The sequence below is a fragment of the Hylaeus anthracinus genome, unplaced genomic scaffold, assembly GCF_026225885.1.
Source record: "Hylaeus anthracinus isolate JK02 unplaced genomic scaffold, UHH_iyHylAnth1.0_haploid 0, whole genome shotgun sequence".
Classification (NCBI taxonomy): domain Eukaryota; kingdom Metazoa; phylum Arthropoda; class Insecta; order Hymenoptera; family Colletidae; genus Hylaeus; species Hylaeus anthracinus.
The window spans coordinates 10,785,017-10,801,546 of NW_026533254.1; the positions used below are offsets into that span (position 1 = coordinate 10,785,017).

General features: G+C 39.0%; 1 protein-coding gene across 1 annotated transcript in view; it reads right to left on the reverse strand.

Moving 5' to 3' along the window:
* LOC128896353 (suppressor of lurcher protein 1) overlaps positions 1-16,530 on the reverse strand; it is a 468,244-nt gene that overhangs the window by 347,194 nt on the left and 104,520 nt on the right. Inside the window, exon 3 of the mRNA XM_054159693.1 lies at positions 12,241-12,421. Coding sequence (XP_054015668.1) covers positions 12,241-12,421 — 181 coding nt within the window. The remainder of the gene's footprint in view (positions 1-12,240; positions 12,422-16,530) is intronic.

The following is a 16,530-nucleotide window of genomic DNA, read 5'->3' on the forward strand; positions in this document are numbered from 1 at the left end:
TACCGAGTACTGACGAAAATAATAAAATTCTAAGGCGAATGTGTTGAAATCATGCATTATAAAATAGAGTCTAGTTTACTTTATCTACCACCTTGGGTTAGGTTTCAGTAATTCACTATAGTATCATTTTTCAGAATATCAACTATTAAGAGAGTTATTTACTGTTGTAACTCCTCAAAAAGCTGAAAATAAATGGTTGATAAATCACAAAAAGAGAACCCAGAGTTCCCCGAAAAAACTGACGAAATTTGCTTGGCAGTCGATACGCGGAATCATCCACGTGTTTTCTGGTGTAACGTTCCCATCTATTACGCGAGACATCGGCTTCTCCTCGGCAATACACCCTGTATTCTCATCAAATTGGATTTCCTCGGTACATCCCTTTAAATCGAATCAGAAGATTAATCAATTAAAACTCCGGCGGAAGATAGTTCGGAATAAGTCCTCTTCGTGGCGAGCGCGACGGTGTACGACGAATAAAGGCAAAACCAATACGTATCAATACACGTCCAGGGTATCGTGTGTCACAGGAAGTCGGTTCATCCTGCGTGACAGCCGTATACGCAGTTGATTCGGTTATCAGGACGGATGGGTCCATTAGAGCCACCATTCGTTCGCCTCGATTCATCATGCAATGGTGTCCTTCTCTTGTATTTTAAGGATGATTATGATTAAGAACAGCCAGAGCGGGTACGTTTGCGTACTACCCGGCTACTGTGTCTAATCGATTACTTTACCTCCGACACGCTGTCGACGATGTTTTTCTAGTAAGCATAAAACACATCTCGGTGAAATACATTGCCCCATACACCATCGAAATTCCGCTGGTACCCGTATCGTAGTAAACCATCGACGATTCGTCTTAGTCACCGGGAATCGAAAAACATCGACAACGAATGTTCCATTTCCTCGATTCGTTATACGAGGGAGTGTTTTCGAAGTAGCCGTCCCAGTAGCCGAGAGCTTAAATGCCCTCACTCCGATGCTTGCAAGTAACGAAGTACCGTTTTTCCATCGTCGTGGGAATTTTAAATCTCCTCCACGGGGTGTCCGTGAAGTACACCCATACATTTTGGGGCGAAATAATTGAAATTTCGTCGCGAATATCGTGGCCGGCAGCGAGAGGCTGTTGGTGGCTGTGTTAAGGCCAACGTTTGATGAGCTTTTAAACGACGAATTCCAAACGAAAGCGCACGGTGTGTATCCGGAGCGGACATTAATATTAATTATTCTTAGAGTAGGAAGGACACTAAGTTCGCCATTAACAATTCTGGCGAGATAAATGGTATCAGCGGTCAATTTGCATAGCCCCGAAGTATCTGAGTTAAAATGATTTACCGTGGGTCATAATTGTGATCACCTCCGTTCATTGTGCCGTGCAATTCCTAGGCATGAAACGAGCGAATTTATTATACTCGAAGACTAATTAAACTATATTTCACACATCGTTTGAAGTTTCTATTTTAATCTATTCGTAATAATGAAATTAATTGTAACTTCTAAGTCGAAGGTAACAAGTCTTTATTTTTCATCAATTATGTAATCGCCCTTGTTATCAACAACCTTTTGCTGTCTAGTGTGGAAATTTTCAATAACTGATCTGTAAAAATCAATTGGTATACAACGAGCTGATAAATGATGAACAAGTATTGGCACTCGTAGAAACATTACTTTCTGGCCCCCTAATAAAATCGTTTCAGCATGGAGTTTAGATGTTCATGAACATCCAACCAATGAACAGATCGCCGTTGATTACTATACATTATCCACTCCTCGTGGCCAAGTCACTATCCGATCCCATACCTCAACAGAAAGACGTCGAAGCATTGAACCGCACGCTTCATATCGCCGATTCTTCGGATTTTCGTTAAGCTCACGAGCAACCCACTTTTCTAGCTTTCTGGCTTTACCAATTTCCCCGAAGTGCCTGGAAACTGTCGCAGCACTTATGCCAACTTTCACGTGCGAGGTCCCTATGAATCTTATGTACATTTGACTCGATTAAAAATTTCTTTCAGACAAGAAACTATCTTCGATCATTTTAAAAAAGAACAAAAGTTTGTTAGAATAATTTATATCGTCTTCTTCGTCACTTTAAAATCTCTACACTTCGATATCTATTAACCCTTTCAGACTTGGCGTCCACAATTGAGGACACAAAATTTGAATTTTTTAAACATTTTTTCCGTGCTAATATTAGTCTAACTTAACCCCAAAAATTAAATTACATTAGTACGAGAAAAAAAATAATTTCGGTCTGAAAGGATTAAAAATTATTGATTCACTAAAGAGAATAATCCTAATCGAAAGTATTCGAATTAAATGAAACCCTAAGATTGCGATGAGATTTTACAAGATTGAAATTTTACTTCCGTTTTACTATGTTTTCCCGAAGAGGAGCCCAAACGATACAATCTAACCATTTAAACCTTTACTCGCGTCTGATTCTCGCACTAGGTGCACTGGCTGCAAGCGTCGTCGTCGTTAAATCGCCGGATTAAAACTCGCATTACTATGAAAATCGGGGCTCGATGTAAAATCGAGTTACTGGAAGTGGATTCAGGGACGATCGTTTAACGATACCGTCGGCGCCGAGTCCGCCGATAATTAGAATCACAGACACACCGAGGGACTTTAGCCTCGAACGGAAACTTGGAACAGTACATCTTCCATGCACGTAACTCGCACTACCGGCGGCTTAATATTGACGCCACCGTATCCAAAGGCGAAGTTTCCTCTCATCTCCGAGGGATTTTCTCAGCTTTAGCATATACTATAGTTCCGCAGCGCTGTGTAAACGATCGCCGTACCTCTGCACACCATATTAATAGGGCCATCTTCATGGGCAGTTTAATATTGGCTACGAAGCGCCTGGACGGTCCTTAGAAGCAGATACGATTTATGGCCCCCACTGCCGGAGGATTTGTAAATAGAATCCCGTCTAGGTAGAGCACACGAAGGACAGGCGCGTGACTGGCATAAGTCTACCGTGCGAAGAATACGAGAAGGATTCGACCAACCCCTGAAAATGTTATTACAAACAATAATGTGGTCCAGTGATTTCATTCGCTCCCCTTTCAAGAGACACGTAAGAGCCAGAGTTTGGTTTGCTGGCGATGAGACCCTCGGCGACACGAGATCCATTCTGGGATATCTGTAATTATTGGAGGTCTGAATTTGCGGTGTATTCCTAATTGAGCTTTATTGATAATGGTTAGGATGAAGTCATGATTATTAAATATTAGGTAGAGTGGAAAGTAATGGCGTTTCTTTTAAATTAAATTCAAACAAATTTTTAAAATTAAAAACAAACACTTTTAAAAATGGCCCCGGTATAAATGCTTAGTAACATTTTCTTTTTTACTGAAATAATTTTTATTTGATTCTTTCATGTCTTCACTATAAGCACGTGAAAGGCCATCTTTATCAGTTTGCTAGTTCAATTTTTTTTAAATAAAGGTAGCACAGAACTTTGAACGGTTGTAAAACCGACAATTATCAAAATTTTTCAAAATCCTTTGAAACACGTTCAACTATCACTAAAGACTACGAGATATACAAATTTCGTAAAAATCTGTGACGTTACTCCAAAAAGTGTCCGATTTCGCGTGGAATGCCCTTGGCCATCCCAAACCGATGCTCGGGTTCTCCGCGCTCCAGCGGGCAAAGAAGTTGTCCATTCCCCGTCTTAGAAATTTCTGAGCAGCCTATTCACGGAAGATTCTACTCACCGTCAACGTTTTCGCATTGTTAATGGCATGAACCTGCCGAAACGCAGAAATTTCTCGAGATAAGCGATCATGCCGCTGTCCCTAGCGCGTGGGATCCCCGCTCGCGGAAGCGACGCGCATTACCCAATTGTTTGCCCGTGTTTCCGACAGTCTGTCTCGCCTTGTCGGAAGTTCCCGCGGCCTCGTCATACTTCGACGCATAATGCTTGTCGTGCAGACATTCTGGGCGAATATTTGCATACGTAATCGCCGGACTGCATCACGCACGGTCATCCCCAAGGCGGCGCGGAGAGGCCTGACAGATCGATCGATCCCTCGCGCGTAATTAAAACTCGCCGCGCATCTGGTACACGCATCGCGCGTGAATCATTAACACATTGGCGTTGGATGACGCATACTGCCAGGCTAAATGTGATTTTCGTGATAAAAAGTGAAAATTTAAAAGCAATTGTTAGTGGCAATTCATAACTGGTTAAGTGTGATTGCAAAAATTTGTTGACCATTTGAGTACCAAATATGCTGAAGTATGAGAATTCTTTCTGACGATATTAAATGTATAATGTAATTGTTTGATAGATGTGTTAAAAGTGTATAACTATGGGCAGTATTTCTGGCAATTTTTATTAAAAATTGTTAATTTATATAGAAAATACAGGGGTTATCGTATCCCGCTGCTGTGTGAACTGCAGCGGTAGTTCATTATTCATCTGGTTTTTAAAAATCTTAATTAATCCGATGAAGTATACATTGAAAAATATGAATTATTCATCACGTGTCTCACAATTTCTTTGAAAAAATTATGAGTTATCTAAGACGGTGTAGAAATTTCTTCCAGCGTGAGGTGATCGAGACTTTCCTCTTCGCGTCCTTACGTCTTCCTGTACGCAAAATACTGCTGCCGTCTCTTCGACGCCAATGTGTTAATATTATTCAGAGGAGGGGTCTGTTTGGCCCTAGTCAACGCTGGGCCTTGTTAATTAACCGACGGGCATCCATTGTGCTCGGCCGAACAATCGACGCAGACGGCGATATTACATTTTCAGTCCCGAGCTGAGAAGAATATAGAAGGGGTAGAGCCGGCGATAGAAGGAGCGGAAAAAAAGAGCCTTGACCGCAACTTCACAAAAGAGAGATTCATATTCCGCTCGGAGAGACAGAGGCATTCGGGGCGGAAAATAAAATCCGAGCAGGGATGACCCGTCCACGGGAAACGCTGTCGCTATACTCGCGCGAACGTTCCTCGTTCTCCTTCCCGTAGCTCTTCGTTTCTGAACGCTTTCCTGAAGGTAGTCGCGTGTGTCGAGGCGAGAAAAACGATTTTTTCTGTCTTTTTACGCGCCCGTGTAGTTTAAGGTTGCGGTCTGGAAGCTTTTTGTTCGACCCTGGACTGGATTCGATGGGACGATATTCTTTCGGCGAAGTTCGTAGGGGTAGCTTTAACGCGGTGCTAAAGTTGGAGTTATCTTCGGATGTTGAAGTTAGAAATACTTGCGAAGGCAGGAATGCTGAAGTTGAAGATATTCAGGGAGATGGGGGGTGTTAATATTGAAGCAATGTAGGAAAGTGGAAAGGTTAAAGGTGAAATTATTCTCGAAGTAGGGTTTGATACTAACAGTAAGGTAGAAGTTATTTCTGAATCGAGGATGTTCAAGTTGAAGGTATTTATGAAAATTGGAACGATGAAGTTACTTAAGGAAATACGAATTTTTGTCGAAAAAGTAATTTCCAAATTACAACTGCATTGAAGTTACTGGCAATATACCAAGTGATCACGTACACAGTGATCATGAATTCCATTTGTCATACCATGAAATTGCTATGAAAAAATGATACTACAATTTCGTTCAACAATTTTTAATCACTGGTCACGTCTGACAAAAGTTTGATTAGTACAAAAATTATGACTAAACTTGAAATACACTCACAATGTAATTTTAGAACAAACAAATGGCACGTACCTTCAAACAAGTACACAGAATTTACAAAATCGATTGCCAGTCGTGTTCAAGTGAAAAATTCGCAAATAAACGCTGCGGTCCAAAAAGTAGATCCCCTTAACCGCCACCTCTGACCCGTCTAGAGCACAGTCGTTTTAAACCAACCGACGAGCTCCGCGATGCGCATTCGAAATGGCATCTGGAGACCCTGGAAGTTTCTGCGACCTACGTGCTAGCAGATTTTCTTATCGAAATAATATCTCCGGTAAATTCCCCGCGTGTTCCGCGAACGCGTTTGTAAAGGGAGGCACGAATTCTCGGTGGCAGAAAACGGGGGTTGGCACTCGGAGGGGTGGTATACGTCGCGACCCTCGCGGTTGCAGCATAGGACTGCTGTCTCGTTGCATTCGGAATACGCTCGCAATCGCGCTGGCAGCGACTGCGAGCAACTATCAAGGGAACACGCTTGGCGCAACTATCGGGTAATCAGCAGTCGTGTTGGTCCGACGTTGTAAGCTGGAACGCCTCTTATCCGTTGATCCGTTTTCTCGCGAGACGTAACGGGGCCCAGGCATGCCCGATCGAGTTTTGGCCCTCACCTGCGGACGTGGTTAATTCTCCAACGTGACGCAGATTCTCTGAATTCCGTGTGAGATTAAGCCTGGATGTGTGTAGAGTGACGCAACCTGGGTGCAACTAAAGAGGTCAAAGAAAAATTGTACGTATCGGCTATTGTCAATTTTTGTCTACAAGCAAATTGGAGAGAAATTTGTTTTCGTATACTTGGATAGTGTATGAATGAAGTCACTTGGATTTTTACAGTGTGTGTTGTGTACTTTCTTTAAAAGAAAATTTTGAGTGTATTTAGCATTCTACGGATTATGAACCAGCCAAGAATGGTCATTTGAATTTTTCAGGCGTGATTAAGTATCAGTGGTGAACATGTGCGTTCTTCCAGCCCGAGAGGGTAAGAACAACGACGTAAATTGGGCTTATGAGGACTTCAATCGCTATGCCGAAACAAAAGGAATTTCCAAGCCTCCCACGTGCTAATTAGAGACTGAAGCTCTCCTGGACATAAAGGAACTAACGGAATTTGTCAAAGTAAAACCACGTAGAAATGGTTCATCTCAAAACTGGTGGAAAAAATCGCTTTCGGTTCATACACTCAATTTACATGTGCAATTGTTTTAATAAAAAGTTTCACTAAATTCTTACAACACACTTTTTTAAAGGTATTACTTTAAATTATTCACAAATAGTTATAACATAGTTATAACGCAATTTTGTAATGAAATGGTTACGGCAATTTTGAAATATAATATGATCATTAGCAGAGTTAATGAATTGATATTGTGGGAATTAAATTTGATTGGAGCGTGGACATTGTCGATATTATAATGTTCGATATTATTATCTCTCATATATTCATTAAGCTATCAATTCGAATATGCTCAGCACGAAAATGATTGGCTCTATTTATGCACGTACATCAATTAGTCATTCGTTCGATTTATTCTTGATGACACAGTTTTGGAATTTTCGAGAACAGTATTTTTTATATAGATCGAGATTTATTAGCATAATAGATAATACTTGAAACGAAGATAACGATTACTATCAGTAAAGTTTGCAGAAACGCTTCTAAAATTGTGTCATGGAAACGTCCACTATTCCCATGCATATCTGTCGCCAGAATGCCAGCGATTGTATATGAATATCAATGAAGAAAATCGTACCGCCGCGAAGTAAGAAACTGAGTTTTGAACATAGAATTCAAATGAAGCGTCTCCCTATAGAGCAGGGATGCAATGTGCTTTAACGATCAGCATTCCGATGAATGCAAATACATATTTATAGGCCATCAGGGTACACGTTCACAGAGAAATGAGTGTCAGACGTTGGCAAAATGCTTATTCTGATGTCAATTTCGAATAGTAAACAACTAATAAAAAACTTTTCATCCCCCTCTTCGAAGATAATTAAATCTTAATTGTAAAATAAAATTGCACGTTCAAATAAACGGCTATAATTATTAATTTGCCCGAAGCGATAATTTTGAATTTTTTAAGTGTGATTAAATATCACGTCAAGTCGAAGAAATATTACCGAAGTGATATCTGTTTATTATCAATCTAAATTTAATTAACGAAACCAAGTCAATAATGGTAACTGGTACGCAAGCATTATTACTTGTTTTATCGTGCCCTTTCAATTAGGTTGAAATCTCCGACAAGATTGTTATGAATAGTGCGACGTAGTTCGCAAACTACTTGTTCCGTCGAGTATGGTCGAGCTAATCGCTGAACCAATATCATCGGTATACACAACAGTTCGAGCGAAACTCTCGAGAACTAAGTTCCGAATCTATACGAATTGGACGGAATTGGTCATATCTTAAATACATGCTCAGGCAAGGCTAGGAATTGGCTGGATTTGCGTATGTACTAGAGTTTGAGAGCGGTCTGAATTAGACTGTTTGGTTTTAATGGTCTGGTTAGAACGTAATTTGGTGAAGTACGCGCACAACTTGGTCGCGGGGAATTTTTATTGTCTTGAAAACAAGGAACGAGGAGAGAACAGTAGAACGGAAATTCTACAAAAAATCGTGCTTTTACAGGCACGCTAAATCCGAATTTAAATGAAAACTCTAACGTTTCGGAACGAAATGAACATATATATTCTGAAAATGAAATTTTCCACGCTGAATATTTATTAAATCAACGATAAATCGATTCCGGTATGCAGATTATATTACGTTCGTTAATTTTAATGGTTCTCCATTATTAAATTCTCCATTCAATCACTTTGGTTGGAATATTAGAATACAAATTACCTTGAGATATTTTTATAGGCTTTAACTAGTTATTAAAAATATATTACAGAGATTGTTATTACTTCGAAAACGCTATCGATAAACTTCGAATGGGTGAGTTTTATATGTCTACCTTTTCACGTTTATATTTTCATCTCTCTATTAATATTTTGAAAAACATTTTTCACTGGCATTAAAATTCATTTGAATATCGTGTGATTTTTAAGGTTGAAGTAGGTTCATGAATAGAGTGCACTACAATTTCTTTTTTTACTCTTTTTCATAATACATGAATGGGGAAAAAAATTATATTCAGAAATAATTCAGTTGATTCTCTCAGCCTGAAGTATTTCCAGAGTTTGCTCGGTGAAACAGATTCTGTATTAGGTTATTATCTCCTCTCGTCAATAACATATTTGTATTATTAGTATTGTTACATACGCTCAGAAGGTATCATATTTATAAAATATAAAATTATAAAAAGATAATAAAAAATAATAGAATACTAATTAAATAAAGTAATTTCAAGCTTATAAAAACTAGTACTAATTTTTTCAAAACTAAACAAAGCAGTACACACGTGTAAAATAAAACATATGCCAGTTCTAGACATGCCAATAATACCTTTCCTTCCCCGTCCCCCTCTGCATGCCCACCCAACTCACTATTATTGCCAAGCGTCCTTTCAAGAACCATCGCACAGTGACGGAAGAAAAATGCATTCCTCCCACGCAATCGCATAAACGTTACAGCCGCGTATCCTTTATCCTCCAAGACTGCCGTGACGATATTAGAAAAATAATACCAGCAGCTTTCAAATAACACAAAAGTCGTTTTCATCTAAAGACGGAAATCCTCTTCGAACCCTGTTTCCACGGTGAATCCTTATTACGGACCGAAGGAACGTTTTGTTACTCTGGATTTACATGTGTACGGGAGCAGGTAACGTTGCTCCAAATTGGCTAACCTGTTCGTCTCTCTCTTTCTGCTGCTTCGTGCACGCGCGCTGGCAAAACTGCCCAAAGTCACCCCGCACTCTTTCCACAGCGTGTCTAGGGACGAATCGCATTTAGAATTCAATTCCACGGGAATGGTCGTTACCCGACGAATTTCCAAGTGCCCTGTTGCAAAAACACGGGAACGCGTGAGACACTGCTGCGCGACGACTTCAAAGAGGAAGAATGCAACGAATTGTTTCCTGCGCAGTAATACACGCTTTCAAGTGACAATTCTCACGGTGGTATCGTGTAACAGAGTCGTCCTACTTACTCTTTGTATTTACGTAGAAGGTAAGGTACCTTGAGTTGCCACTTATCCTTTAGATTCCAATATGATTTCTGGGTGAATCCTATGTCAAGGATGGCGAAATTGCTGATTCAGTATTGTAGATCATTTTCTGCATTCATAGAAGGATATTTTCAAACGAGATGTGGAATCCAGTTACGAATCAATCTCATCTTGTGAGCATTTGCAATCGATTCTAATGATGGAGGGACAAATACTTCGAAGCGTATACTGCTCGCTATTATCGAGGAACATCTTTTGTATTCACAAGAAAAATAATTAATCGTTCTCGTATTTATAAATATCGCTTGCCTAAGAAACACCTGAATTATTCATTATGTTTTCAACACATTCATGTGACATTTATATCGTTGTTATTAGTTACGCTATTATCGAGGACAAAAATAAATTTTACTTTCGCGTGCACATGTAATTACGAAGAACAGCTCGTATCCAAAGTAAATACGAACTCTGTCGTAAAAGAAAAAATGTTTGCATGAAATGATCTACGAGGTACAATCAAGATCAAGTGATTTACTTACTTCGTATAGAGTAGTTAGAAACGCCACGAGAACACAAGAACCGGGTGGAATGTAGGAATTCTATTGTGTCGCGGAACAGACACCGTCGAAGGTACGAAAAGTTGAATGGAGAACTTAACGGTATGCGAGTTTCAATTTATTGAAATACGCGCGGCAGAGAATTGTACTGCGACGAGAAGCCAAACGGAACGAGAGAACGTCGAATGTGACGTCGACATGTTACACGTCGAAAATCGTAATTTTTTTATTCCATCCCGTATTCTCCGGCGAACTTTTCCGTTAGAGGAAAATTGGCCGCAGGAAAAATTGGAATTTGTTTCGTTTCGATTGCCAGGTAAATAAAAGCAAGATCCGCGAATCGTCGATGAAGAAACTTCTTCGAGATCTGATGACGTCGACGTTAAGAAGTCGCGTTGTTCTTTTTCCATTTTCGTTCTGGAAAAAAGTTATACTCAGATATAATTATATATAATATATAATTCAATGTTATATTCTTATTTTAAATTGTGATTAGCATTTAACCATAAAAAAATGGTTACTTCTTGCAGTTTATTTGTTTTTTCTATTTTCACTGATCTCTCATAATTCTACTTTCATAATTATTTCTTTTAAATTCACCAAGGTATATTAAACACCATCTATCGAATTTTGTCTCAATTCATCTCCGTTAATTTATTTCCTGATAACTACGTAATGTCCCTGTGAGTAATATGTATCAAGAAAAAAACGTCGAATAATCGATATCAATACGCTGGATCGCGCGAATATTTCAGTCTAGCAATGCGAAGCGTTGCTCTTTTACCTCGCCAAACTGAAATGACGCGAAAGAAGGAATTGCATCGTTCTCGTTTTAAGCTGCTCTCGGGCATGATACTCGATAAACTGCGAGACGTCCTCTCCGAGCACCGTATTAGGTTCCAAAGCGGATTCAGCACGCTCTGAACAAAATCTTGCATCTGTTCTAATAAGTGAAACTTTCCCTGTAAAATAATACGGAACGAGGCTAATACCCCTTCATACATCCCCTTAGGACGACTTCATTACACGTGTTATAACGTGTATTTTATTTGTTATATTTTATATATTTATATTTTTATAGCAGCCATCATTAAATTAAATTTTTACTTTTGTATTCTCTGGATAATCTAAACAAAGAAATTTCTCGTTAACAATATACATACATGTATATACGATACACAAAAGAAACATGGAATTGACCTACAAGGACCTACAGAGATCGTGAAAATTACGAGCATCTTATGTGACACGATGTTTTGAATCTGGAAACTGTTCCTGGCAAATTCGATTGCCAGGCCCATGTATGCCAGCAGCATGGGCATTCGTATAATTTAACATACGAAACGCTGTTACATTCGGATCACCTCTAAATCGCTTTTTTTTTTTGCCGTATGATTTATTCAAAATTCGCGTCCAACTTTCGACTGCACGAGTGCATGTATAATGCAACTTCCAGCTCGACCACCTTTGCGACATTTTCTTTATTGCCAGACAAGCTGAATTCCAGCAAGCATCGTTAGATAAATTTGTTCAGAATACAAGTTCTGAACAAAGGAAATTAAAAATATTTCGTGACAAAATAGAAATAACTAACTATAAATACAGATAGATTCGAAACGAAATAATTAACGAAAGTAAATCCTGGTAAGCTCATCGAGTCTTTTGTTCTCATATATTGTAAATAACTGCATCCCCACTGTCAATTACTTATTAAAGTACACTCCGTATATATTCGTGTTATCTACTTCCATACGTTTGATAAATATATTATTCAACAGCTGGATCAAATTTGAAAGTGTGCAGATTATTTATAAATCCAAAATAGAATTAACATACACGAATTTTGATTTTGGTGAAAAATTTAAAAATAGTGGCTTATAAATTTGAAGATACGTTATAGAAATGGTACTTACTTGGGTCGGACATGACGGATATTGAAGTGATGAAACGTTAGCTCGACGATTTCGTCAGGTTGACCGATGAACGTGTAAAGCAGGCAATCGATATTCGGCGGATATCGCTTGGGATAATAAGGGGATGTAAATGTGCCACCTTGAGGTTTGTCCGAGCTGCTGTAGACAACGCAGGAGCAACCTGTAACAGACATTGCATCATTGTAGCATATTGCAGTGACACGAAGTTCTGACGAATGTACAAAGCGGAAGTGAAATACGCACGACTCATGAATCATGGTTTGAATGATCATTTATGTCATTCCTTACAGGGTTACTGTCGACCACAAGTATTTAGACACTTGTTACTTTGGTTATTTCGCTAGAAACAAAATATAACAATATAAATATAAATATAAATATAATAATACATCTACAAATGACAGACAGATTAAGTTCTACCAAAATAAACAGAATTGCAATAATAATCAACAGTGTCACGCCAAAGGATCGTACAAAAAATAAAGCGATCCGATTTTGGAGTATTATCGCGTCGCTCTCATACTCAATCGATCATCGACCCTCCTATCATTTTTTTAAAACTTCGGACAACTCCATCCATGAAAAAAAACGATTCAGAACCAACACCACTAAAGTAGCTTGGAGTGAATTGTCGTTCGTTCAAAAACACGAGGACTTTGAAATAATGGAATCGGGTAAATCCTTGACGCGTTGAAAAAAAACCAGCTGAACCCGACGGATGCAGACTTCGTTAAAAGTATAAAATATCGAAATTTCATTTTCCATTCGTGCCATGATTGTAATTTTCGTGCAACCTAATAGTCCGTAATAAAATGGAAAGTACGTGAATTTTCAATATCGCCAAGCGCTGGATACCGCGGTTATAGTAATTTTAATAGCGAGGACATGAAAATTTCATGGTAATGAAATCCGCCATCTGACAGTGGCTCCCGAAGTAACGTCTCCGGCCCCCCGTGGTCCGAGGAAACTTTTCTTATTCCTAAAATGAACTCGTCACTTCTCGTATCGATCCCAACCCACCACGTCTGGCCACGCTTTCTTTCTATAATATCGACCCGACGTCAATCTCGAAGAATCAAATTAAAGTTCGCCGTTGCCGTAAAGGAAAGGCGCCACAGGGGACTGGTAACTTTCGTCGAAAACTTTCGGTGGGGAGCAACAAAATCATCGATTATTTGGACAGACGGTCCGCCGGTTTAATGATCGATAGCGAACAATCGACGAAAAACCTCGTTCTCGGGAGCGTTTCTTCGCGTTTTGTCTCTCCACTCCATGATGGCATTTTAATCAGTGCTGGGTGAAATTTAGCGAAAAATCCATTTGAAATATTAATTTAAGCTCACTATTATTTATGCGTTCTTAGCACATTAGTCGATAAGCTAGATTACTCGGTAGGCATTGTCGTACACTCTGCCGTTAAGCTGGAGTTCTACATTGCCGAGTCTTACCGACAAATCGCACTGCATCGCCAACGGAATAGTCTGCCTTACCATCCAAGTACCTCTGTATATCTCATTTCGCATTTATACGTCTGTTTCGTGTTTTTAAATTATCTCTGGAACCATACACTACAAATAAATTTTTCGATTTTAATTTAATTTCCTGTTTTTCAATTTGCCGTTCCGCTGACCAACTACGGTCGATTTCGGAGGCGCCGCAACAGCTCGCTGGAGAATACGTGAATCCGATGTACCTATGGTTAAATAACGGGGGTGACACTTGAGTTATACCGCCGGCACAAAAGGTCGAACGGTCCGTCCCAGTTTTATGCATCAGGGACTCCATTGTAGCCGGCGATACGAGATAACGCGGGACGAAAGTCACGCGTCCTTTGGTTTTTTTAACGACCGAATACGCGAGCATTAAAACGAATAACATTCGGGATGGAGCAACAGCTCTAACCACGTGAAACGCTCATAGAAATCCTGCTTACAAAAAATTATGTGGTCACGAGAGAAAGTAGAAATGTAGAACGATCAAAAAATTGTGATAATTTTTACCATATTTATTAAACAGATATTTTTTGATAAAAAAATTAGATAAAGTTTCAAAGACGTCCAACTACTCAAGTATTGAAATTGAAATATCTTTTTTCAGTGATTTTTTATTGAAATACTACGAAATATTTCGTTCTACACATGTAGTTCCAATTTTTCTTCTCATTTAACGAAATTTACATCCTGATTAGAATTTTATGTGTCCGGTGTTAAATTATACAATTTCTGGTAATAAGAATTTTCCAACGATAAAGGAATACTCATTAGCCAGTGTGAGAAAATATAATATCCGTGAAGGAAGTTTCGTGGCCTGCTGGAAAATTCCTTTTATAACGGTTGAAAGTGTTATAGTTCGGCCATCAAACCTTAGCAGACAATTTGCGAACTCCATTTTCTCCAGTGATATGGGACAGAAGGTATATACTGAGGCGTGTGAAATATTACATGAATCTCTTGACACGAGAAATATCGCTTTACTTAAAAAAGAAAAAAAAGATGGAGGAACGGTATTATGAAACTCTAGCTGGAAGATGACTTGTATTGTGATCCCTGCGAAATTGTCAGTGTCTTACGCAAGGAGTAGGATATTGCGAGCTTCTGCTCCTATGTTATGTAACAGGCGAACACTGTCATTTTCATATTCGTTAAGGAGATTGCTACTGTTAAAAATGTTCAAACCTGGAAACAAATATTCAAGTGTAACCATTGCTAGACAAATATTAGGCAGTCTAAAATAAGAATTTTTCACTCAGAAACACTTATTCTGAGTACTTGTTTGTAAGTAGAAAAAGGAAGAGTGATTTTAATTTACTTACAGTTAAAAAGATTCTGATAATCGGACCCTATAAACAATTCCTACAAATCTTCGCACGGTTAAAGCAACGATAAAATTCGCATCAAGTGGTCCATCTTCGATCGATTCGAGAATAGAAGGGAAACACTGAAAAAATATGGTACAACTTCAAAGCAGAATTTTCCAACTAACAATATCGAATGCTCTACATTCTATCAATTTAACGTTACTTCTACCATGCTTTCGAAAGCATCCACGTACTCAGCGTTTGTTTCACCGCCGTTCTCGCGACATAGCCGGAGCCAACAATATGCCCTCCTCGACTTATCGACTTTTATAACAGTTCATATCAGATCGTTATCGGATAAACCAGAAAAATTCTATCAAGGTTCATGACCCGCTGTTATCGACGGCACTCTAGGCGGCCTAGATGGAAGGTCGCCTGAACGATCCACGAAATGTGGGTCATTACGAGACCTCGTCGATACGAGTGCAATAATTTACCCGAAACAATATCGCCGACCTTCCATCCAATTGGTTCGCGTCGGTGATTGAACGCGTAGTTTAGGTGATTATTCTCGTATACTTGATCCGCTAGAATTCGTACAAAGCGACAGGGCTGTGAGCCAATCAACCAGTCAAATTGCTGCAAAATAGTCTTTCCGTGCGATCGATTTCGAGAAAATGAACGCAAGCTCCAGACGTTTGTAATGGTTATTCGAAAAGAGGCTTTAAGATTTCAATTTTTAATGACGAAACGTGGTGGCCATTCAAACGATATTATTTAAAAAATGAGACTGACTCATGTTTCTGCGTCAGACAATATCTTACTCAAAATTATGTAGCATAACACCGATTAGGAATGACAAATCTCAGGTGGTACGATTTCACAGTGAAAAAGTCCACAATCGGTACGTAAATCGCACAGAACGTGAAAATCGATGTCTAATTCTTCCTATACGTGTTGTAAATTCAATTGAACGCACATGTTGAAGACTACAAAGCGCGAAAATACCTGGAATCCTGAAAGCGTTTCAAGTATTACTGACGCTTTGAACGCTTTGCCGATTGAAAATTGGAGGAAATATAACACTCACACTGCACAAATATATTTACATGTATAAGTAATGCAAACGTTTCTTAACCATTATACAAATACCAATTTAATATTACGTTTGCGCAGAAGCGTTTTCTTGAAAGAGAAGTGGATACTGAGAAGGATTTAAAATAGTTTTTAGACATACAGTAAATGCAGTGTAATATACTAATTTTTCTATCTAAAATGCATATGAAGATAGTTTCAATATGAATCACTTGTGACCTAGTATAAGTCATCCAGTAAGGGCTTGATAAGGGTGAACTATTTTCGAAGATTCTCAAGTTTCATCCCTGGTGGCAATGTCTTAAACTTCGGCAGCAAAAATAATCCAAAAGAAAACGTCCCTACTACTGCTGGAGGCTGAAAGTTAAACGAGTCTT